General features: G+C 35.6%; 3 protein-coding genes across 5 annotated transcripts; 2 read left to right on the forward strand and 1 right to left on the reverse strand.

Moving 5' to 3' along the window:
* Nucleotides 1-425: 425 nt before the first annotated feature.
* Nucleotides 426-8,062, forward strand: LOC113237118 (caspase Dronc-like). Of its 3 annotated transcripts, XM_026473408.1 has the most exons (10): nucleotides 864-876; nucleotides 1,014-1,181; nucleotides 1,330-1,495; nucleotides 1,587-1,664; nucleotides 1,967-2,047; nucleotides 2,245-2,358; nucleotides 2,551-2,732; nucleotides 5,721-5,953; nucleotides 6,029-6,205; nucleotides 6,376-8,062. In XM_026473408.1, the coding sequence occupies exons 3-10, from the start codon at nucleotides 1,351-1,353 to the stop codon at nucleotides 6,623-6,625; spliced, it is 1,260 nt and encodes a 419-aa protein (XP_026329193.1). In that variant the 5' UTR covers nucleotides 864-876; nucleotides 1,014-1,181; nucleotides 1,330-1,350; the 3' UTR covers nucleotides 6,626-8,062. The 3 variants fall into 3 exon arrangements, with proteins under 3 accessions (XP_026329191.1, XP_026329192.1, XP_026329193.1); XM_026473406.1 differs by lacking the exon at nucleotides 1,014-1,181 and having other exon boundaries at nucleotides 426-876; XM_026473407.1 differs by lacking the exon at nucleotides 1,014-1,181 and having other exon boundaries at nucleotides 426-876; nucleotides 6,029-6,225; nucleotides 6,301-7,173.
* Nucleotides 8,063-12,710: 4,648 nt separating this feature from the next.
* LOC113237117 (DNA polymerase delta catalytic subunit) lies at nucleotides 12,711-17,226 on the forward strand. The gene is made up of 2 exons (XM_026473405.1): nucleotides 12,711-12,843; nucleotides 12,945-17,226. The coding sequence occupies exon 2, from the start codon at nucleotides 12,983-12,985 to the stop codon at nucleotides 16,244-16,246; it is 3,264 nt and encodes a 1,087-aa protein (XP_026329190.1). The 5' UTR covers nucleotides 12,711-12,843; nucleotides 12,945-12,982; the 3' UTR covers nucleotides 16,247-17,226.
* Nucleotides 17,227-17,614: 388 nt separating this feature from the next.
* On the reverse strand, nucleotides 17,615-20,669 carry LOC113237121 (pleckstrin homology domain-containing family A member 3-like). Its single transcript, XM_026473413.1, has 5 exons — nucleotides 20,582-20,669; nucleotides 20,392-20,508; nucleotides 20,101-20,250; nucleotides 19,529-19,659; nucleotides 17,615-17,916 (listed from the first exon to the last, which is right to left on the reverse strand). The coding sequence occupies exons 1-5, from the start codon at nucleotides 20,619-20,621 to the stop codon at nucleotides 17,701-17,703; spliced, it is 654 nt and encodes a 217-aa protein (XP_026329198.1). The 5' UTR covers nucleotides 20,622-20,669; the 3' UTR covers nucleotides 17,615-17,700.
* Between the last annotated feature and the right edge of the window lie 5,217 nt (nucleotides 20,670-25,886).

Genomic DNA, 25,886 nt, shown 5'->3' on the forward strand with positions numbered 1-25,886 from the left:
GTTACCATACCACGGATTAAGATTTTGTATTTACAGTTTGTTTTCGTAGGCCAGAATATATGTATATGTAAAGAAACTACATAAACAAAACCAAAATCAAAACTGAAATTATTGACATCTTTTTAAAATTACGTATTTAAGAAATTCATGCATTTTTTCCATATAAACTGAATAATTACTATAACCCCTAAAAACTAGAAGACGTGTTTTATAACAAAAATAAAGCGATTTACTCACTGGATATCACTAAAAACCAAGAAAAACAAGAAAGAGATTATACTGAATATATTATGCTTACATTATGATTTTAGGATGGAAAAAAATAAAGGAAACTTCATCCCTGAAAACGAGGCAGTATGGTCTTGAGTTTTTTATTTTTGACCAGTGGAACAATAGAAATAAAATTATTTGAGTCTTGACGGGCCTTGTTTATTGATAGTGATATCATGATATACCTACATAATTGTACTTAGTGGTTAGATCCTCTTTGATTGTACTACAACTACTACTGCATAATATGTTATTCTATAAAATATTTAAAAACTACGTATTGTTATTGTCATCGATGTTGTGATAGTGATCTCATTCATACACTTCACAGCCATTTAAGTGACGTACTGATTTTATCATTATTTTAAATACTGGTGCTAAATTATATTTTTATGTTTTACTACCTGTTTCTTTGATAAAAATAGCAAATTAAATTTATTCGATATAAATAGTTGTTATTCGTTCGTGTGAAAGATGCAGAAAGAGCACAGGGACAGAATACAGATGAATTTCAGCTCACTTGTAGAGCAAACAGACTTGGACCTTATGGTCACTGCTCTGTATGAAAAAGGAGTCTTCTCTGAACTCATGATAGAGCCCTACAAAGTGAGTATTCCTTTGTTGTACATTTGTCAAAGTATTTTGCAAACTTTTCCAGGATAAGAATAAGTAGCACAAAATTATAATTTAGGCGTGACTGCTAACCAATTTTGTAATGGGCCATAATTCCGATTCGATTTCAGTTGGCGGGCCACCTAATAATAAACTTAAGTCATATTTAGTTGTGCTAAAGTACAAAAGTGTTGGCAGGCCACTTTGTGACTCGCTCACTTGGTCAATGTTACTTGGGACATACGTCTCCCAGAATAGTGAGCGACTGGTGCGTGAAGCCAACCCTACATGCAAATCAAGTGAGAGTGTCAATATGAACTAGTTTTACTATTCATTTGTTGAACCAACCAGTCTGTAGTGAGGCGACCCATGCACAGGATGGTTGTACTGTTGTCTTGCATAAAAAAACACTAAACAATAATTATTAAAGTTTAAACATATTTACAGGATAATAGTAAAGATGCCCGAATGCGCAAACGACTATTATATATAGATATAACACGGCGAGGACCTGAAGCATTCTGCAACCTGTTGGATGCACTCTCAGAGAATGGCTACTGGGATTTGGTGCGAGATCTTGACCCAAGCAGCTCTCTGCACGCCAGGAACTCCAGTCAGTTCAATTTTGATTCTTATTTAGGGCTCAATTGATTTGAAAATTGTGGTGCATATTTTTAAACAGCTTTTGGATGATTATTTTTTAGGACCTGCACCCAGCTTTTCAGGAGAGAGTAAATTTTACAGTTTATCTAAACTAAAGAAAACTGGAAAAGAACCACATGGTGAGCATAATACAATTGGGCATGATACTTGGAAGAGTTAGAAATTGAAGATATTTTAATTTGTAAAAATCCATTGAAGATATTTTAGTTTGTAAAAATCTATTTACCTATCTAGATTCAATTTAGTGATGCTGCTAAATGTGGATGCAATAAAACATCCATTCATCTATCATCAGTATAGATTTCATTTTGATTCATTCTAGTAATAACTCGAATGAAAGCAAGGATTTGGTAAAACATGACACATTTCTTTGTGTTATGTTTGATTTAGATAAGTAATTAAGAATTGGTATACTTTTTAGATCCCAACAAAAATCTTGCTCAACACAGTTCATCCAGTTACATTGATAAAAGGAATACTACCTTAAACAAAGAGACAAATGGTAAGACAGTCATTTAATATGAACTACTCATTACATACATTGTCTGCACCGAGTTCGCAAACGTCATGAATATTTTGCAGATTAACCACAGCCACCGAGTGCACTGTGGCAGGTCATTCAAGTTGCCTTTATGGCGCCTCTTATGTTCCTGAAATTTTGCTACATGAATGTATTAATCTAATTAATATAAATTCAAGGCAACGCCGAACGTGAACTCCATGTGAAAGGCGTGGTCAACCTGAATCAAAATTCTGAAATTCCACATTTCAATGTAATCAAATCCACAAAATTTGTTGAAGATAATGAGAGTGGTAAGTGCTAATTTTCTTTTTCCTGTACTATACATATTTAGACATTTTTAAAAACACTCATATTTCAATAGAGAAGGTGTTATTGATGACTCATCAATCATCATGTTAGAACACTATTCATTTGTTTCCATTGCATCAAGGACGTCCTGACTCCAAATGTTGTGACCTTATAGCATGGCTTTTGATTTGCAGACATTAAACTGTACCGCACTCGTGGGCGCAACCGCGGCGTGCTGGTGCTGTTCAGCTACGTGGCGTTCCAGTTCGGCATCGAGGACTACCGGCACGGTGCATGCAATGACGCGGTCAACCTACGCTACCTCTTCACGGAGCTCGGCTTTAAAGTGCTGTCTTACAGCGACCTTGATTTAACAGTGAGTTCACAATGTAGTTCACCTGCTTTTTTGTTTTGTGTAACTGATTCACAGCCATTGATATAGTTTTTTCTTTTAGTTTATAGACTTATAACATACAAAGTAAGATACTGTTAAAAATCTGGTGAGGACGGACTCTCCTTCTTGTATAGTGAGAAGCAATGATCGGAATTGATAGTTAGTAGATGAGACAGTTAATTTAGCTAAACTAAAGACATTCCCTTCTACAAATCCCAGAACTTCTCGGAACGGATTATATTTGAATATATATAGTAGTATAATATTTATAGAATTTTGACATTCCATTTATTGAAACTTGAGTTGTAAATTCGACAAATTATTATTTCCTATTAAGTGTTTGTTACAAATTAGGCGATTAACACACTGCATCGCGCCCCGCGATGGAGCCCGAGACGCGGTTTCACGCGCGCGATGGCGAAGACGCAGATCTGCGTCAACGCGCGGTTTAATCTGCGCGGGGCAGCAGCGGTCCGCGTCACTTAAAGTACCCGCTTCGAGTGATTGTACATGTAGCTGAGATCCTTCTTTGACAAGAATGGTTAATAATACAGAACTCATTCAGGACTACTGTTTATTTGGTTTTTGTTGACTCAAATAAAAAGGCACCGAAGATATTGGATACATCCCTTTTTACGAACCAGATCGATAAATGGATAATTTCAACTTCATTACAAAGATTTTAGAAAATATGAAGATAAATTTGGTCGATTTTCAATAGCAAATATGAATTTATCGACGTCGAGATCTATTGTAGAAAACTGAACATGTCCTTAAGCTTCTGTCTGTAAGTCTGCGCGGTAGTGCGGAGCGCAGTGTGCCATACCCTGCGGTTCGCTGCGCCCCTCCGCGCGGGGTGCGGTAAAACCGCGCGCGCCGCGCTCCCTCGCGGCAAAGCGTTGTCAGTGTGTTGTTCGACGGCGCGTGTTTGCCATACAAACTGAGGTACTTCAGTACAACGTTAATAGACACAGCTCCGCGCTCCGTCGGGAGGCGCGGTGCAGTGTATTTCTAGTCAGTGGATACAGTTGTATTTCTAGGTATAACGTTAGATGCTAAATTGCAATGGGGTCCCCATATAAGTAAGTTATCAAAATGGCTCGGCTCTGCAGTGTACGCGATTAAAAAAATAAGGAAACTTTCAGACGTCGAAACCGCTAGATTGGTTTACTTCAGCTACTTTCACAGTCTAATGACATACGACATTTTGCTTTGGGGTAATGCCGCCGATATCAACAGAATCTTTGTCCTGCAGAAACGTGCAGTTAGGGCAATTTACAATCTGGGCCCCAAAGTATCTTTGAGAGATAAGTTTAAGGAAATTAACATTCTTACACTAGCCTCACAGTACATTTATGAGAATGTAATTTATGTTAAAAGGAATAGTAATTTATTTATGAAAAATAGTGACATATATAGACATAACATTAATACGAGGAATAGAAATAAACTAGCTTTTCTTGATAGTCGTCTTCACAAAGTCAAAAAATCATTTAAGGGGCAATGTATACGCTTCTATAACAAAATTCCGGTTGATATACAAAATTTGCCTTACACGAGGTTTAAAACTATAGTGAAACAAAAACTTTATACTAAAGGTTATTATACAACTTCTGCGTACTTGGATGACAAAAATCCGTGGTAGTAACCCGTTTAGCTCATGGAGGTAGTCTCGATCTCTGATGTTTCAAATAATAATAAAAAATATTGTAAATGTTATTTACAAAGAGCAACCCCTAGAGTTTCTTGCTCATTGAGCGGTAGAGTTTAATATTGTGACGATTTCAAGTGTAATAATGCTTACCTATGAAATAAAGATTATTTTGAATTTGAATTTGAATTTGTGATAATCGCCTTATTGTCTCAAAAAATAATATTGTAGTTGTATTTTTTACACTTAAGACTTAAATCCAACTCTATGCCGCTTACGATAAGAACGGTCCAAAGTACAAAGTGTCAAGCTTGATGTGCTCTTGACTGTACTTACGCATTTAAATACTTTATCCATTTTAAAATAAAAATGTTACAACCTGTATTTTGGAACGTTTAGAAAATAAACAGTAAAAAAAAAAGAAATTTTATGCGCATTGATGTTTAATATGATTTCCGGGACTTCTTTACCATATTATTATCACGAAATGGGTATGTCCATACTAAGAGAACGTTCATATGAACCGTTATACCGTCTTACGATATGGGGGGGGGGGGGGGGCCTTCAAACGAGGCGTGAAAAAACAGCACGCAAGGTGAAGGTGTCTAGGGCAGTTATTGTATCACCACTGCACTAGATTCCTTCACGTTTGGATTCCACTTTCCATTTTACATCTGGTGGAGTGGAGTCACCTGCCTGTCAGGCATAAAAAATAAAATACTATAGGTAAATTAACTCTCTCTCTCACATCCTTGGATCACTAATGATCGGAATTGAATTTCTTTTGTTAACAATTAGGCCTCAATAACAGAGCGGCGACGAGCCGTGCTTGTTCTGTGGTTGTAGTGAAGTGTGCAAGCGGTGCATTGTGGCGTGCAGCATACTAGCAGAGTTCGCTAGGGCAGGGCGTTTACTGTGCTGACTAATCAGAGTCGGCTGCTTAACCCGTCACTCGTCCTAGATATACGATGTGCCTAACAATTGTGCTAAAAAAATATATATAAATTTATTTATTTTTAATGGTGCATGAAAACAGCTGCGTTAGAGACGCTACAGTACCATAACCATTCGGAACACCATGTGTCTCTAGGACATGTGCCACGTTAAGTAAACCAGCGTGCACGCTTACGCTTACGCTTCTTCACTGTACAGTACACAAAACTGCTGTTAGTAAGTAAACGCTGTTAGTAAGACACCTCGATATAAGTCTGTATGTTCAGTAGCACACTCATGACGTTTCCTCACTGCACGCTCCTAATGCAGGAATCGCGCCCTAGTGCTTGCAATTTCTTTGTAAAAACGCATGATTTGTTTCTTAGGAGACACAGCATGCACTGAGCAAACTGCGCGAAGGTATGTGCGGTGAGGGGCCCGAGACTGTATTCGTCGTATTTTCGTCGCACGGCTACGCGCGTTCGTGCTCTAGTGACACGGACCTGCGCTGTTCCGACGGAGGGCTAATCTCGCGGTCATCCATCATCAACTACTTCAATAACGATAACTTCCCCGAGCTCAACGGCGTGCCCAAGGTCTTCGTCTTCCAGACTTGCCGGTAACAGTTGTAAATTTATGTAGTCCTTTCTCAAGCCGTCTCTATTGAGTGTTATAGAACAATCCTTATTTGTAGGGGCGACAACAACGACCTCGCCCCGCGCTCGCCGGAGCACATGCCGCCCCCCGCACCTACGGCCCCTCCCGCAGCCCCTCGGCCCCCCTCAGGCACCGCGCACGACGGCGCGCAGGGCTACGTGGATGAGGACCGGCCCGATGCCAGCGTAGACCGTCTTCACTCTGACATCCTCATCGCACACGCCACAGTGCCCGGTGATTATTCTTTGATGCGATGTGCTTGTGTAATGGTCTGGAATAATTAAATAACAGTTTGAAAATGTTTATCAGGTTACGTGTCAAATCGCGACGTGGTAGGCGGGTCTTGGTACATCCAGGCGCTGTGTGATGTGTTCGCTGAACGCGCGCACGACTGTCACGTCGAAAAGCTGTTCACGCTAGTAGACGAGCGGCTCAAGCTGCGCTTCGGGCCGCAAACCTCCTCAGTCGATCGCTGGGGTTTCAACAAGCGCCTCTATCTGCACCCCGGCCTCTACGAGGACTGACCAACACCTTACGAGTATTACTCGGCCTCCTTCTACCTATTGCCCAACGCGATAAAGCGTTTAACGAACGTAGTCGGCATAAAATGTCTCCTGCGCGACTATTTGCGTAGTTATACGAGCAATATGCATTATCTGTGTAATATTATACTTGCAATATTCTATTTCATCGGACGTTTCAGATAGCCGTGGTTGTGTTCAAGTGTACAAAAAAAATAAACTACGTTTTATGTGACTACAAAGTATGAAATAATATTACAGGCCAACGCGTATACTTGATGTATTAGTCAATTATGTGCCACTTTCATATTAAAAAGTACATTATTAGGTACGTAATTCAATTGTATTAAAATACACAAATAGAAATATTCTGCAATATGTTCTCTAAACGACATTCATGTACTATTTGTACATTTAATAAGTATATTTGAAGGTGTTTGAACGACTGTGATAAATGAACAATGTGGTTTTGTTACCACACGTTGGAAGGTTATGTGGGGTGTAGATCGTTTTTTCTCTCTGACCTATTTTAAATGTTACATAGAAATCTTCCAAATATCTATTAAGTACTTACATAATTTTATCTTTATATATTGTGCCCATACGTCATGTCAACGCATTTAATGTTTAATTTAATTAAGAATCAATAAATAATGTTAAGAGAAGAGTTTTTATCTAACTTATTGCTCAACAATAAAGTAAGTTAAAAATAAAGTAAAATACGTGAAATTATTGGTATTTGATTTATATTTCAGTAAAACATATATCACTATTTGAAATGTAGTACAGTCAACAGCACATCGAACTACACACTTATGTTCGAATATTGCCTCCAATGCAACGGAACAAAATCCGTCAACGTGTAGCTTGATATACTGCCGTCTGTACATAATAGTACGTAAACCGGCCCATTCACTATCTGCGTGGCAGTCCGCCGCGCAGGCAAGAAACTTCACGCACACTATACTGCGTATGGTCCACGAATATAATCTCCCACGACTACAGAAAGGCTTGCACGCTGCAACTACATTAAAATCCTGCATTACGCGGCGGACGGTAAGGCAGACTACAATGCAAGATAATGAATGCCCCCTTTTAATCTACAAAGGGTCAACTTGACGTGCTCTTGACTCATTCATGATAAAGAATTTTGTCCTGTATTGCAGTCCGCCGCGTAATGCAGGATTATGAATATATCCGCAGCGTGCAAGTCACCCTGCAATGCGACTTGCGAGACTCCAAACGTGGGCCATATAGAGGATAGCGAATGGGCCGTTTTAGACCGTCGTTGTTATCATACACGACATAGATTTGAATTTATTCAAAAGTCAAGCTTGACGTACGCGTGACCCTGCACAAATATTCATCGGGCAACAATATTGCACAATAATTAGTAAATTTTTTTAACGTACACGCATGAGCATGTGCGTTATTAAGGCTACGAAGCCTCGCACTACGGAAACCTTAGAGGATGGAAAAATAAAGGAACAATAGTCTAAGAGGGAAACCCTGTATCGCGGGTGACATCAGGTGACATGGACACACATAGACAACCACAAACTACATCCAAACTCATGAGAGAAATAGAATATTTCTCCCGGTCCAGGGAATCGAACCCGAGACCTCTACGTGGCAGTCCAGCATGGTAACCGTTCAGCCACAGAGGCAGTTTATTATATTAACACAGCATTAAAGAATTAAATTATTCAAGGATATTTATTTATCATATTAACTGATTTTAGATGTAAATGCACCAAGTGCTAGTATTGATTTCGATAAAACTAACATAGGTACTGCAAATTCCATTATATGTTATTTGCTTGTTATTTGTATGTATGTACTGTAGCGTGATTTTCCGAAAATTTTCAAATAAGTGGAAATTTTTCTGGAAAAATTTCTGAGAAACTAGACAATTTTAGGAATAGGGCTAAATATATAAAAGGCATTCATTACAGTCTACTGCATATGCATGAATTCATATGGAGTAGATAGATGATATGCAGGATTATGAATGTAATGTGTAAGCCATCCTGCAAGACTCCGTTATGTGCAGTCTTCGCTTGCGCGGCGGACTACCATACAATGGTAGTCCGTCCGTCGTTTCGTTCAAAGCCGTTCTGATTTTTAATTTTTTATGGCATTCCTTATCCCACGTGACCATGTTCGAATTTTTAAATTTGAATAATCAGTAAAAAGTCGTCATTTAGTCGGTTCTAGTTAGACAAAACTAGATTCAGTAGATACCTACGGCGTTTCAAAGTTACAGGGGTATTTTACTGTCCACGCTGCACTGAAAAAAGTTTACATATTCCAGCGGCACTATTCCTCAATCTCGAGAACCGTAGCACCTAGCTTCAACCGTTAAAGCATATTGTCAGTCTTTTTACACTTGTAGCGGGCCAAATACTCGTAGGGAGTTTACAACGCTGGACGTAAACCTACAATTAGAGGTAGACGTTTAAACGAAAAGCACTTATAAAAGTTTGCTTTTTAAAATAAGCGCATAAGCACGCTTTTCAATTTAGGCGCCGGGCATGCGCGCAAGTCTCTCCGCAACGCAAAGCGGAAAACTCGTGATCGCCTTTGCGCGGAAGGCAGATTTTTTAACATAAAAGTGTATGCGCCTAAACGTTTAAGTGAAAAAGCATCTAAAAAAGCACGCTTTTTTAAAAAGCATAACGTTTAAAAAAATAAGCAGTTTTTTCCATCTCTACCTATTGTACATATGCTTTTAGGATCTTGTTAGGGTTGCCGCGTTCCTGTAGCGCCTTTGAATGTTCACCGAAGCGCGAACAGTTTAGACTTGGGCCTGATCGGTGAGTATAGTGTTCTGTGCTGATCGGTCCTTGGTAGATATGGTTAATATAATATATAGCTCAAATTATAACGTTAAATTAAAAAAATCTTCTTCGTTTTGCTCAATGGCGGTTCCTTCTTTTTAAGATTTCGCCAGTGTCGAGTTTTCCGCTTAGCAGAATGTAAGGGCTACTGCAGCTGTGTTACTACGGTACAACGAGTATTGGGGGGGGAAAATTAAAAAATAATTATAGCAATTATAATTTGAAAGACATAAAGGTGCTAAAATTATATTGAACGTTTTTTCACTTTGGATTAGAGTACGTTAAGAAAATTAAACCAAATGCCATCTAGCGACATAATTTTACAATATTTCAATGCCATACCATCAATATACCCGTGCTTTACTTACTCAGTTAACAAAAAAATCCTTCTTCGGCCTGAGTTATCTCCCTTAATAACATTTCATAGATGGCGCTATATTCTATGTGAAAATTGCGGCTCTTGTCATTGGTTGAAACAATTATAACGTGAATTACTTTCACATGTTATTTGTAGCATTTAACGTTTGGCGCGAAACGCGAAATAGGTGATTGGTTTATTGATGTTAAATTTCACGTTTGAGTACGCTTAAAGCTAATGCTATATTTAGCGCTTAACAAGTATACAATTATTGTAGTTATGTTATAAATTATAATTTTGGTTACGTTTTAATACGATTTTGAGCTAATGGTAGAACGTTAACAAAATTTCGTCTGGTGAAGCGATTTAAATTAAGATATAATTAAGTACTTGAATTTATTTAATTAGTTAAGCGTTTGTTTAATTAATAAGTCGTTGTAATATTTGTATATAAAAGTACGAGTGTGTGCATTATTATTAATTCTTATTAGTGTAATTTACTGTAAATAACCAGTATAAAGTTGTATGCAATTTGTAAATAGTAAATTGTTAAAGTATGAAGGGAAGCTCATTGACTTAACGTCTATAACCTGTAACCACCATATTATTATGTAATAGTTACAAAACAAATGAAGTCGGTCGTAACTAACCATAAAAAATTGTAAACTATTGTATAGATAGACCATAGATGCTATACTTAGGGTCGTATTCCAGAACTCTACTCAATGCTCAAGTCAGGACTTGAGCATTGAGTTCTGGAATACTACCCTATAAGTTAACTCACATCAACTATTTCACGTTTCTTTCCATTCGTTACGTTATCACACGACCTTGAGCTGCTAAAAATTATAATTTTAACACTTTAAATAGCGCGCTATAAAAATTTAGCACTTAGCATTTAGCGTGCTATGCGAATATAGCAGTTAATCTCATCTCTAGTCCTTAGTGGAAGCGATCCTTGATAGTTGAATCGGTCAACTGAACTAGGCCAGTCTTCTAGTTCATTTAGTTCATCTTGTTCCTGTCTTGTCCTTGCTCGGACATTGAACGAACGCTCCAAACTAGTAATTGTATTCACATAAAACTACTACGGACTTCTAGTATTATGAGGTCAATACTACACTTTACTAAATATTTAAAAATACAATTTGTATGGAATTGGTACTATTTGATTTTCCTTCATATTTTACAGGTTTAAAGACTGTTATTCTAACTAAATATCCTTTTTTTTACAAACTAAGAATTTTTGTTAGAATGGTGTGTTTAAAAATCAATATTTAGGTACAACTATTATATATATAAAGCTACAAATCCTGACTCACTTAGAAAAATAGAACGCATATTTCTCGATGTGGTGGAAAAAAGATATTTATACCGTTGTACGCGGATAGGCTCCAAGGCAAAGAATTAAATATGAGAAGACCTGAATGTGGGAAATGTAAACGAGTGATCAACGGCCTGCAAAAATTATAATACATGGGGGAGGGGGGATTTTTGTGAGATACACCTTGGTCAATTTCTGCAGAAAGTAAAAAATGTTGGAAAATCAAATAAACAAGATGGCCGCCGTTCAAATTTCGAAGTCTTCTATAACGGAAACTATTAGAGATAGGTAGGAGGTGCTGGAAGGAATGAGAGGGTAATAGTGGTCAATAGCCTGTGTAAAAAAATCCAATATGGCGGCCGAAGAAAACTTACTTCAATGCGGCTGAAAATTGACATGCGGGGATCTTTAGGAGTCCTTAATCATAATTTGTGCTCAAATATGGCCGCCATACAAGCGTTTGTTGGTAGTAGAAAAAAAATTGTTCTGATCCCTTACAAAATTGTCATGTGGGAGTCTCTAGGAGTGCTTGATAATAATTTGTGATCAGTATTAGTTTATCGCCTTTTTTCAATAAGGCTGCCATAGAAGTATTTTTTGGCGGTAAATGAAAATTTGCTCTAATTCACTTGAAAATGGGCATGGGTGTTTAATAATAATTTCCGGTCAAAATTTATTTTTCGCCATTTTTCAATATGGCTGCCTTACAAACTTTTTTTAGCGGTTAATAAAATTTTGCTCTAATTCTACTGAAAATCGCCATGAGTGGTTCTTTATGGGTGTTTAATAATAATTTGCTTTTGATTTACTTTTTACCATTTATCAACATGGCCGCCATTAAAGAGCTATGTTAATTTTTTTAAAGTCATAAGTGCTGAGGCTGTTGGCCGAGGTCCAGTGGAGGGTGAAGCCCGTAGCGTCCGCATGCCACCTTACGTAGGTAGGTAGGTAGGTAGTATACGGGGACCAAATATCACAATTGTTGAAAATGTAAGGCATACTTCCCGATGTAGTAGAAATAATATCTTATTTACTTATACAACTTATAGTGTTGTTGTATCTCGACTGTCTCTCTGTTAGATTCTTTTTTATTGGAAGCTATGCCAAAAAGAGAAGTATTTACGGAAAAAATGCCAGACAATCACTTCAAATTTGTAGTCTCAAACTAGGGAATTTCCTGTACTATGAGTACCAGAGTAACGATAATTCTGAAGGCAATATACAGAATACCCTGACCGGACCAATTAAAAATTTATTTTTTTTTTCACAAATTGGGTCAAATAAGGGATCGAATCTGAAACCTCTTGAATATAAGCTTGCAAAAAGTAATATTTTTTGGTAGGTATCTGTATGTATAATATCAACCTACGTGTACGAGTATATGAAACGAGCCCTATACCCCACCTATATGGTGGGGTCGGGCTTGGCCTGCAGCGCGTGGTCGCTTTCAGATTACGAGGTGTGCTTATGTTCTTCGGTGGCACAGTGATTAGTACTATGGGCGCTTGATGAGGAGGTCGCAAAACTGTAAAATTTTTGTGGAAGAAAAAGATCAAAGTCATAAACTACAGAAGATTGTTCTCACTGCTAAACACCCGGCAGTGTGGTCTTAAGCCGTAGCTTACTCTTTTGAACGTATGAAAAAAAAAAGAAACTTAAACTTGACATTTCGTGGCTGACAGTGGCTGACAGACACCTGACTACCTGACAGGTATGCAGCGGACAGTTTTCAGTTTCAAGATTATCGGTTAAAGTTAGAAAATTTTCTTGCAATTTACAAAATATCAAGTTGTATAAAGACTTACAAAGGTACGTGGTACTCTTGGGTGTATCATAAGTTGTTATTTATTAGTAAAATTAAGTATTATACCTACTTTATTTCTTAATTCAATCATTAATTGGCTTTACAGTTTTGGCGGGAAACGACTTTCAGCACTGAAAATCAAAAATGGACAAAAGAAAACAGTTCAATAAAGGCGCACCTCCAAAGAGGTTTAAGTCTCGCGATGATAACGAAGATAATAATGACATACCAGGTAGTTTTGAAGAGCAACTCGCTGGTATGGACACTGGCGAGTTCGAATCACAACAGGTATTTGGCGAGGGTCCTGAAAATCAAAGCACAAACACAAAGTGGTCGCGGCCTGCCGCGCCAATTATGGATCCCAAGAAAGATGTCTTAGTGTTTCAGCAATTAGATATTGACCATTACAATGGACAACCAATACCTGGAATGCCAGGTTCACAATTGAGTCCTGTGCCTATTATGAGAATGTATGGCGTTACAATGGAAGGAAATTCGGTATGTTGCCATGTTCATGGTTTTACACCATACTTTTATGTTGCAGTACCACTTAATTTTACTGAATATTCTTGTAATGATTTGAAAAATAATCTGAATAAGGCAATTTTGGAAGACCTACGTTCCAATAAAGATTGCATTAAAGAAGCTGTTCTAGAGGTCCATTTAGTAAAAGCAAAGTCAATTATGTATTACAAGGGTGATGATGACAGTACCTTTGCCAAAGTGTCTCTTGCATTACCAAAGTTGATCGCGCCAGCAAAACGCCTGATTGAAAAAATGCCTACTAGTTTTGGCTTAATGGATCCAACATTTTATGAAACCAACATTGATTTTGACATTCGTTTTATGGTGGACACTGCAGTGGTAGGTTGCAGTTGGATTGAATTACCGGTTGGCAAATGGAATTTAAGATCAAAAATTTCACAGCTGCGCCCTGAGTCACGCTGTCAAATTGAAGTTGATGTGGCTTGGAATATGTTTATTGCGCACCAACCTGAAGGAGAATGGTCAAAAGTTGCACCAATAAGAATATTGAGTTTTGATATAGAATGTGCTGGAAGAAAGGGCATTTTTCCAGAACCCAATCATGATCCTGTTATACAAATAGCTTCTATGGTCATAAGACAAGGAGAAAAAGAACCATATTTAAGAAATGTTTTCACTCTCAACACTTGTGCACCTATAGTAGGTTCTCATGTCCTCAGTTTTCAATCTGAATCAGAGATGCTATCTAAATGGGCAGATTTCTTTCGAGAATTGGATCCAGACATTATAACTGGATATAATATTAATAATTTTGACTGGCCTTACCTCATAAACCGTGCCAAACATTTGAAGGTTGAAAATTTTGATTTCTTAGGCCGCATCAAAAATATAAGGTCAGTTATTAAAGATTCTGTATTACAGTCCAAGCAAATGGGCCGCAGAGAAAACAAGAGCATTAACTTTGAAGGTAGAGTCCCTTTTGATTTGCTACTTGTCCTAATTAGGGACTACAAACTGCGGTCATACACTTTGAATGCTGTGAGTTATCATTTTCTTCAAGAACAGAAAGAAGATGTACATCATAGTATTATTGCAGATTTGCAAAATGAAAATGAACAAACACGGAGGCGTTTGGCAATGTATTGTTTAAAAGATGCTTATCTGCCCCTGAAACTATTAAACAAGCTGATGTGTATTGTTAATTATATGGAAATGGCCAGGGTAACTGGTGTGCCATTGCTTTGTCTGCTAACAAGGGGTCAACAGATCAAGGTTGTTAGTCAGTTGCTAAGAAAGGCAAAGGATGCTGGATATTTAATGCCAGCCCACCATGGTCAAGGATCAGATGATCAATTTGAAGGAGCAACAGTCATTGAACCTAAAAAGGGATATTATGCTGATCCTATATCAACACTTGATTTTGCTTCTTTGTATCCAAGCATCATGATGGCACACAACTTGTGCTATACAACACTTTTGCCACCTTCCACTCAAAAGGATCTAAAATTAAATTCTGATGATATCAGCACAACTCCATCCAAGAACATGTTTGTTAAAGCAAATGTTAGAAAAGGTTTACTTCCCGAAATTCTGGAATCATTACTTGCAGCAAGAAAAAAGGCTAAGGCAGATTTAAAAGAAGAAAAAGATCCTTTTAAAAGATCTGTTCTTGATGGCAGACAATTAGCCCTAAAAATAAGCGCCAATTCAGTGTATGGTTTCACAGGAGCCCAAGTGGGAAAATTACCTTGCCTAGAAATATCAGGAAGTGTGACTGCTTATGGAAGAACTATGATTGAGTTCACGAAATCGGAGGTTGAAAAGAAGTATACTAAAGCAAATGGATATAAGGAAGATGCTGTAGTCATTTATGGGGATACAGATTCTGTTATGGTTAAATTTGGAGTAAAAACTCTTGAGGAAAGTATGGAATTGGGGAAAGAAGCAGCTGATTTTGTGTCATCAAAATTTGTTAAACCTATTAAACTTGAATTTGAGAAAGTATACTATCCATATTTGCTTATAAACAAGAAACGTTATGCAGGACTTTACTTCACAAAGCCAGATAAATATGACAAAATGGACTGCAAAGGTATTGAAACTGTTAGACGCGACAACTGCCCCCTCGTATCCAATATGATGAGCACATGTCTACAGAAATTACTCATAGATAGAGACCCAGATGGAGCAGTCAATTATGCTAAACAAATAATAGCCGATTTGCTGTGCAACCGCATTGATATATCCCAACTTGTTATAACAAAGGAACTGACTAAAAATGATTATGCTGCAAAACAAGCTCATGTGGAGCTAGCTAACAAAATGAGGAAACGAGATGCAGGTACAGCACCAAAGCTGGGCGACAGGGTTCCTTATGTTTTATGCTGTGCTGCTAAGAACACGCCTGCCTATATGAAAGCAGAAGACCCAATATACGTTTTAGAAAATAGCATCCCTATTGATTTCAACTATTATATGGAAAATCAGCTATCTAAACCACTTTTAAGAATTTTTGAACCTATTCTAGGAGAGAAAGCAGAATCTTTACTTCTTAAAGGGGAACACACGAGAACAAAAGCTATGGTTACATCTAAAGTTGGTGCTCTAGCTGCCTTTACAACAAAGAAAGAAAAATGCATAGGTTGTAAATCTATTATGCCAAATGATGTGAAAAAAGCACTTTGTAACCACTGTATAGAAAAAGAGGGACAGTTGTACATCACAGAAATATTTAAGTTGAGACAACTGCAAGAAAAATTCTCAAGACTTTGGACAGAGTGCCAAAGATGCCAAGGAAGCTTACATGAAGAGGTTCTGTGCACTAACAGAGATTGTACAATTTTTTACATGAGAAAGAAAGTTGGCATGGAATTAGACTCTCAAGAAAAAACTGTTCTTAGGTTTGGAAAACCAATTTGGTAATTCCATAACAATAAAATGTGTAATGTAGGTTTGAGTTGTTTTATTTTGTTTTCATTTTTTGCTATTATAATAATGGTACAATAGTTTTGAAAATGTATTTATTGCCTTACTTTTGTAGTATTTACTTTAGGTTTATTTTAATAACTTAATATTTAGATACAAAAAACGTAGGTTTTATATTAAGTTGTTAAGAATGATACACTGACACATCCAATTTCATAGTTGATATAAAAAATTCGTTTGTGAATAAGGAATGTTTCTGCAATACTATATTTTTGTATGAATACGACAAGTACGCATTCAAGCTTATTTTAAGTACATTTAAAATTAAATACACATAAAACATACACAAATTGTCAGTAGAATTTCACATTATGCCTCATTTTATCACAGAAATATTAAGTTGACAAACAATTTTAAACAATAAAAAATATCAATAAGTCTCTGATCACCACTGTCTACTCTAAAATTATAATTTGCATAGAAATAAACATTAGAATAAATAATAATTTAAAAATATCCTATGTAAAATTTTGAATTTATTAAATTATATTACCAGCTGTTGGTGTCTTATTTTGATGTGCACACTTTTAAAACTACTTATTTTTCAAACGCCCATTGCTATACTGCGAATACGAATTTTAGGCCCATAATCACTGACCTAAAATCACTGATGTTAATTTGCACTACTTATAGCAATAGTCATTCGAAAAGTAATGAAGTTTTATTAAGTATTTAAAAATTTCCTTCATTCTCATTAATAGTCACGTGCAATATGTGCACACGTAGCGACATTTTTGTATGAAGAAAGTAGTAATTAAAACCATAAAAAAATTTAATGATAATAAATTCAAGTTTGCTAGAGTATAATGGCAAAAAATTTAACCAAAGCTATAAACATTGAATTGTAATTTTGATACGTGTATCGTATTAAAGCACGTGACTGTGCGCACGCGCCTTATTTCAGGGTGACCATAATAGAGCATTTGAAATTTGACTACTCTGATAAAAAGGTGTCGGTTAGTCGGTTCCAATAGCAAAAAACTTATATTGTCAAATTAATAAGGGTATTTCACTGTCCACGCTGGCATAAGCTAATACTATATATACTATATAAGTCTGGTTTTTTGCTACTGTAACCAGCTAAATGGGGAATTCTAGTAGAAATTGCATTTTCTCGATTACGGTCACACGGGAATAAGGCACGCAAGTTGGTCTCTTGCTCACAAATAAGCATTGAGACTATGGTAATCGTTTTTCTGAATTAAGATCGAATTTTTAATTCACAGTTCATAAAGTCGTTAGTACACTTGCAACTAATACACTTCTTCCATAGGAGTACTAATGAGAATAAAGGTAAAATATGAAGGTAGTTTTTACATAAATTAATTATATGAAGTTTTATTTACAAGAATTGTCAATTTACATTTTATTTTCTATGTTTATTTATTACTTCACCTGTTCTCTTGGGATACAGATCTACTTAAACTCTGTCTAGGTGTCTTATTCGTGGACTGCAGTTTACTAGCACATTTTGATATGTTGGCTCGACCCATATCAAAAGGTACCCCATTACCTCCTAGCGTTGAAGTTAACTTCATAATATCTTCAAGGGTTCTGATAAACGTGTCACAGGTTGCTGTTAGAAGGCTTGACGCATCTTCAATTTTCTGAAAGATGTAGATTTAGAGCATTATTAATTATACTATATACTGAGATGGGATTGATGAAAGATGTAAACATACAATTTTCACTGTAATAGTTACAGCTCATAGGTCATAAACATTGTTCTTAGATTCTTTTATAAACAGATATAAAAAGGAAAAAAATACCCATATGGATTAAATAACTTAAAGAACTTTTTAGACCCACACACCATGATCATTCTAGCAACATTATCTAACCACCAGTTTCCCAAATCTATCACACTACATAGCCAGCAAAAACTGGCTAGTTGCTTGGTTGGTTTGCCCATCGACAACCTATCACTCCCTTAAATTGCGGCGCTGGTATATCCGGATCAGATTTACTGTGATTGGGTATGGTGTCTTATAGTCTCCCTATGTTTCCGCGTCGCGGGCCGTCGTGCGGCCGCGAAAATCAAGACACTTATAGGCAAGGCACTTTGACAGTCAAAACATGATATTTTAATAAAGTTCTTTATTATTAAAAACTGCAATAAAAAAAATATTTATTGCAGTTTTTTAAATTTTTATAGTGGACACATACGAAGCAATAGGCGTTTAATGTATTTTTAACTCTAGAAGACGTAGTTTTATTACTATATTATCGATATTACCAAGAGTGAAAACATCAGTCTCAAAAATGCCATAGAATCATCGCAACTCGCAGGATTTTCGAGACCGAAATCGCAAAATTTTCGAGACTGAGATTACCAGGATGAAAGCCCAGGTGCTCATGTCTAATGTTTATTTACATATTACCAAGAAACTGAATAATTATTTTTGTTTACACACCCACTTATTTGTAATAATATAATGCTCTATTATGTTATCTATACAGCACCAAGAACCATATAAATAAAAGGGTCAATCAAAGATTATATGTACATCCATGAAATATCACTATTAAGACAAAATATTTTAGTACAAGAATCAGTATTTATGAGCTTGTATTATTAATCCTATTTAATTTTAAGAAAAACTAATGTTTGGATAACATTTGGTTTGTAGGCACATACAACCTCATTACATAAAGTCAAGCATTTTTTGACTGTTTTGAATTTTCATAATGCATAAATATTTTTTTGTTATGGCATGACAGTGATGCATTCTTGATCTCCAATTCTATTGCAGAATACCTATTTTATTTTTTAATTACACATTTCTTATATATAACATAGTGTTAAACAAAAAGTGCTGCCATTTCTAATAAAAAAAATTTGAACATATTAAAGCCTACTAGGCTGTAAATTGCATAGACCAGTAAATAATAAAACATAACCACACCTAGTTATTTATCTGGTCTCAAAACTAGGGCATTCTCTGTATTGATTATCAGAGCAACAATTAAATCCAGGGCACTACCTAGAATACTCAGCTCAGAACCAATTTAAAGAAGTATGTTTTCCAAATTGGGGTTACTGGAAATCGAAACCAGGCCTTCCTCATCTTTCACAGAATAAAGACTATAAATAAGGATAAAATTTCCAAATATACTATGACTAATTATTATTTCAAAAATGTAACTTAGGAAATTAGTATATTCTGTAATGCCTAATTTTGTAAAATTTTCTTTCATAATAAAAATTCAAACACCAACCTGCACTTCAGGTCCTTCTTCAGACGTAGCTGCACTCTTAACTGCATGAACTTGTTGCATCATGAGATCACAGTATAGTCTTAGTTCAGACTTTTTGTGGCACAGAGCATTTGTGTCCTCGAGGCCTGTGACTGCAATTAACATTCACTATATACACCTCTTAGATAGTAAATATTATAACTCAAAAAACTTCATAACATGCCCATTAAATACGTCAGCAACATGCTTTGTTAAAATTTAAGGATCAAGCCCAATATTTAGCTGACACTTTTATTGACAGTTTGATAGAAGTATGTCATCTTTGCATGCATTTCATCAGATGCATGTAATGTCTGTATTATTATTATAGCTTTTTATTAAATAAATAATTATTGTTGATTATTATTGTAGGTTGAACAGCGAATGTCACCAGTGTGGGACACTAATTCAATTGAAGTCATTCAGCAGAGGTGTGCATAACTTTAGAAAGCATACAGTACACAGACCTGTTTTAAGTGCATGTGGGCACACAAACAAACATTGGCATAAAAACTAAATAAAGATACAAAAAGATTATACTTAATAGTGCCTACCAATAGCATCTCCTTTGGAATCTACACAGGCCTTGGCACTGCCTAAAGCTACCAGCCACTTCTGCCGATCCTGTGGGGATGGAGCTCTCAGGTACATGTGCTGCTGCCCAGGGATAACTAAATCCAGTCTAGTGTTGTCTATGGTGTTCACTGGAAAACAAGTACAATTGCATATCATACAAGTTCAGCATGATACTCGTAATAACACCGCTGACCCAGTTTCCTAACATATTATATTCTTTAGATCATTTATGTGGTAGAGCAAAACCAAGCTACAGCTTATACACTGACCATTTATCTGACATACTGATATTTTTACAGATCCTTTACAGCCTTGATTTACTTCCTCCTGGGATTTGTAATAAGATAAAATGCCATTTTCCAAAACGAACCATCTGGTTTGCCAACCTGGAAGTTATTACATAAATTTAAATAGGATTTGCAAGCAATGGACACAAAGCAAACGTGTTCTTACGCTTACCATTCCAATAGTTTGTCCATTTCCACAATGTACCTTCCATTGTATACGTTTTTTGGAAAATATGAATTTTCGCGATCAAAAATTTGGCCAAATCAAACAAATGTCATATTGAATTTTTTTTAAATAAAAGTTTTTGCTTGGATATGAGTCCTTTGAGCCATGTCTTCAATTATCGGGAATCGGGATCCTCAATAAATATTTTACATTGTAGTTCTAAAATAATACATCATGTTTTCACTTTCTCCTAAATAACTTAGTTCTCTTGTTTGGGTTTTCTAAATAGTCTTTTAAGCGGCGGAAATAAATATTTATTTCACATTATATATACACTAATTATGAGTTGTTCATTAGCATAATTTTAGCATTCCACTTGTATTTATTTAATCATCGTTTAATCTATATAATAATTTTTACATACTTAACACATTTTTCGTGAAAATATTCGCTCACAAGCCGTATTTGACATAGGTAAAACCATCATTGCTTTAGCAAAATCAACCAAATTTGGATACTTTTTGGTTCCATCAGCCTTAGTAATTTTTCCAATGTGGCCCCAAAATCTTTCCGTGTTCATAGGCGTGACGTCAGAGCTTCCTCCAGATTCGAACAAGTCGCTCACTGATTTGTCTAGTTTTAGCGTCCTGTATTCTTCCTGTAGTCAATTGTTTGAACGTCAGATTCATGGACCAAATTAGGAAATTGAGAAATCAAATTTACTAAAGACGTAAAACCTTCGTAGACAACGTTTTGTGAATGAAGAAATTGCATTTGTTCAAATTTTTTCCATCCTGTAAGATTCAAATGGCTTAGTAAGTGGTAATTTTAGTTCAACACAGAGTTGAATAAAAAGAAATTGAATGCGTTGTAGGAACGTTGTGATTTCTGGCTTTTACGTCGCATCTTGAACTAAAGATTCAATTTGTTTACTGACGTGTACTACAAAATACATTTCATTTAAAGGCAAGAAATTCACTGTTGAAGTTGGATCTAAGTCCGAAATGTTTGTGTTTCTGTAATAACTCATTTTCATGTAACCGCTTAAAAGAAATATAAGCATATCGGCCCAATCTTTGTATACCCTTTGCACTGTGGAGTACTCACCTTGAAATATCATAATCATCTTGTTCGGGATGGGTAAAATGTAATCTAGAGAGTAAAAGTAAAGTTTAATGATATTCTCGAAATTTTGGAATTAGAATCTTCCAGATTCGTAGCATGGCTACACATGATAAGCGCGACGCCCGCGATAAAATTGTCAGATCTAATTTAAATAGTCAATAGGGCACGCTTATTTCAATTTTATTGCGCGCGTCGCGACTGTCGTACGTAGCCGTGTCACGGGGGCCGGTGTTGTCCACGAAAGTAATGTTCCAATGGATCCCATTGTTCAATAATTCTACTGATGCATGCATGAAGCAACAACCACCGGATATGGTAATAATGATTGTGATTTTCTGAATTGAAAAATTTTCGAAATTCTCGCTGTCGTTTGCTGCTTTGCACAAAATATCCGTAAACTTCTTTGACAATCTGGTTTAAACACCTTGGTAAAGTTCTTTTGCTGGCATGACTTACGGCTAAAGCAATTGAGTGGCAACCACTTTTCACAAACACGCAATGTGGATTAAATTCCCCTATATTAGCAGTTACACCCCCGTCACGCCCAAACATTACGTTAGTTGTATCAGCACCAAAACCAATAGCTTGTGTTATGTCACATTACTTAGTGACTGCGAAAGTGCATCAAACAAATTCTGAGAATTCTCACCTTCTAAATCCATTAATGTTAAAAGCTTGGTTTTAATTTGCAAATTGTTATTTTTTTCTGAGCTATATTTTATAATTATGGCCAGAACCTTCGTATCTGCCAGTAATATACAGAAGTAGTATATTATTAGGGCATCTGGATACAAGGAGTTATCCAGACGCCCTAATAATATCTATTCAAGAAGTCATTACATCTATTCAAGAAGTCGTATTGCATGTATTCAAAGTGATCACTTATTTAACATCTATTCAAGAAGCCATTACATCTATTCAGATAGAGGTTGGAATAAAAAATAATAAGATCTTAAATTTATTAAGAAGTCCGTATATTCAGAATTCATGAACTCTTATATCGAGAAATTAAAACAAAACAGCATTAATGGATTCACATAGTTTATTTACAAAAAATATTATTTTCTATACACCACTTATTCAAATAGGATACATTTTTAAAAGCACATATATTAGTATGGTATATACAATTTTGAATATCCGACGACATTGAATATTTATCACTTAATGTTTCTAAATTAGGACAGTTTACGTTTTCTAGATTATGTACATTATCACTTTCTATTATCTTCTTCAACCACCGTACTTTTTCAAATCCTTTTGCATAAACACGTTTATTTTTACAGAAATCTAACATCAAACTCTTATAATTACAATAAGGCACATATCCTTCATTCCATAATATTCCTCTGTTTTTTTCTATCCATGAAACTTGTATACGTTCCTTCTTTGTTAGGTTATAAAATCGGTATGGTGGTTTAATCAACAACACAAGCATACTCTTGTTACAAATAATTGCGATTTCTTTCGGTATAAATTGATTGTTTTCGTTTTTAAAACCTTGAATATCCATAACCACGTTCATGATATTTTTCGAACAATGTTACTCAGTGGTCTATACTCAATAAGACGATCGTTTATGATCAGACAGTAGCCAGTTGTATTTTCAGGTATATCTTTTGAAGATTCGATCTCTAAACGAACGTCAACGGGTCCTGTTTTCAGTGAATCATTTTGTCTTGAACAGTCAATAACGAACAGTGGAGCTTTTTCCTCAAATGCTTTCAAATCAAGCAAGGGATCGATGCTCGTGTTGTAATACGACTGACGAAAGTTAGCATACATTTCGTATAATATACTATATTTGTCTTCATCAAATTTCAAATTAAGTGAATCATAAGGAAAGTACTGTGAATTTAAAAACAACTTGACATTTGTTATATTACAATGATCAAAAACAGATGGACTCTTCGATTTGTTCAGTTTTCTGTTAGTTTGTAAACCAAATATAACATATCTTGGTTTTTCTAACTGAGAAGCAGTTTTCACTGACCACGAGTGTTTTGTTGTCTTAGGTAAAAGAGGATATTCATATAAATCCCAATTCCGGAAAGCTAGTTGTATGGGTCTATCTTTTTCTAAATGCTTAAGTAATAATAATCTGTTACGGTCTGAAACTCTAACATGCGGTACACGCCATTGAACTTTTTGTATGTCTATTGCCACGTTATCTTTGCTATCAAGTATAACACTATTTAAAACTGTATTACTTCGATGAAGTATAAGTTCATGTCTACAATTGGCGACAATTTTCTTATAATCTTCTGCAAATCCTAATACTTTATTTAGTGGTATAATAACAGAGAAATGACCATCTTTTCGAGTGGACCCATTTAAATTCCAGCCCCACAGTGCTGCACTTCTACTTTCTCCTTCATTCATTGAGATGAGAGATTTAATGGTTGTTGTGATTCCCGTATTTTTAACATGATCTATTTCAACACCATTTAGTTCGTATTTTATGTATTGAAATAAAAATAATATCGGATTATTTATAAATTTAATCTCTTTTGGTGTTTTTTTTCCTGCTGCATCTTGTTCAAATACACTTGCACACCCCTCAATGTAAATGGAGCTTGCGGATGGTAATATATAAACATCTTGCTGATGAATAGGTATTCTAATTTCATCGTTTTCTTTATAGCTATGATTGTAGGGATTATAGCTGTGGATTTCATAGCTTTCAATGGAATTATCTTGCTGTGGTGGGTCCGATATTTGCAACATGTTTATTTTTTATTATTTATTTCTAAACCAAGAGAAAGAAGAAAGTTTTTATTACTTTTAGTAATTTTCTTTGTTGTGCCTAATCGTCTTCTCCCTTTGAACACTGGAAGCTGAATATTGAACTTTTGTTCATTCAATAAGGTTTTATTGTAAACATACATATTGATTTAATATTATAAAATATAAGATAATGTTTTATGATGACTACTATAATAAACATATACTTAGCACCCAATTCTGAACAATGTTCGTGTAGGAATGTGCTCCACTGGTTTAACATTTCATTTTATTTATTTATTGTCTTTGTAGTTGAATCATAAATATTTAGTTTTCCAAAATGATGTCAGAAATTTTAAACACAAATGCCCGCAGTTGTATAGATGATTTCCTTGTAAATTATCATAATTATATTGAATACGTGGTCCCACATATGCTATAAACTCTTTCGGTGGTTTTAAGTTACCGTAACTATCGAAATATTCGATATAATCTTTAAATTTTCCATAAGCTACCCAATGAGTTCCAGAATTTCTAGAAGAATCTAAATTAATCACACCACATTCCATTAACCATGGCACCTTCGGCAATTCGTCTCTCATAAATACACCACGAAAGTGAGGAATATTTTTTGTGTGCTTTATAATATCTATATTAGTTAAAGCTCTATTGGGTAGCCCAGTATCTAGTTTTTTTTATTTGAAACATAAATTCCTAAACCACTTTTGTACGGCTTCAGATGTAATCCTTTTCCAATACACATCGCTTTCATTTTTATATTATGCCTCTTCAATTCTGATAGTTGTTTTTTGGCTGACTTATAATTATTTACAGCTTTGGTGATTCCATCAACACCCCCCGCTAAACTTCCTGTAGCAGATAATCCGGCAAAAATAGGAACTAATGGTAGAAATCCACCGGTTTTAGGTACAGGTATCACTCTCGGTAACGGTACGGGTAAGTCAGAAGCCAATTCTTGAGCAGCTGCATATGCTAATTCTATTAACATTTTCTTGCATTTTGGTTTTAGTTTGCGGATATGTTTTTTAGTATGCGAAATAATATTGCTCAATATCGTTTTTGTCATACCCGCTCCAGTTTTCTGAGCGGTTGCTAATTTGTCTTTTCTCTTCTGATTCGCGTTATCGGAATTATCATTTAAGTTTTTCATTTTCAATAATATTGTTTGCGAATACTTTATTCAAAGCGGTCTTTGTTATGTTAAGATCTCAATACAAATGATTACACGAAATTTGAATAGCATATTTATATACACTATATTTTACAATTACAAACGATTTGATTTATCAATCCAACTGTTTTCACTTAACGGAAGACCTAACCACTTAACATATACTTTGTTTCCTTTGCGTTTCAAAACTTTTTCAACAAGATATATCTCAGGGTGTACAGTTTTCTGAATTTCTTCACTATAGAACGCCCCTAAAATTGGTCTTGATTT

Source organism: Hyposmocoma kahamanoa, unplaced genomic scaffold (assembly GCF_003589595.1).
Source record: "Hyposmocoma kahamanoa isolate Upper Pololo Valley unplaced genomic scaffold, ASM358959v1 93, whole genome shotgun sequence".
NCBI classification, from domain to species: Eukaryota; Metazoa; Arthropoda; class Insecta; order Lepidoptera; family Cosmopterigidae; genus Hyposmocoma; species Hyposmocoma kahamanoa.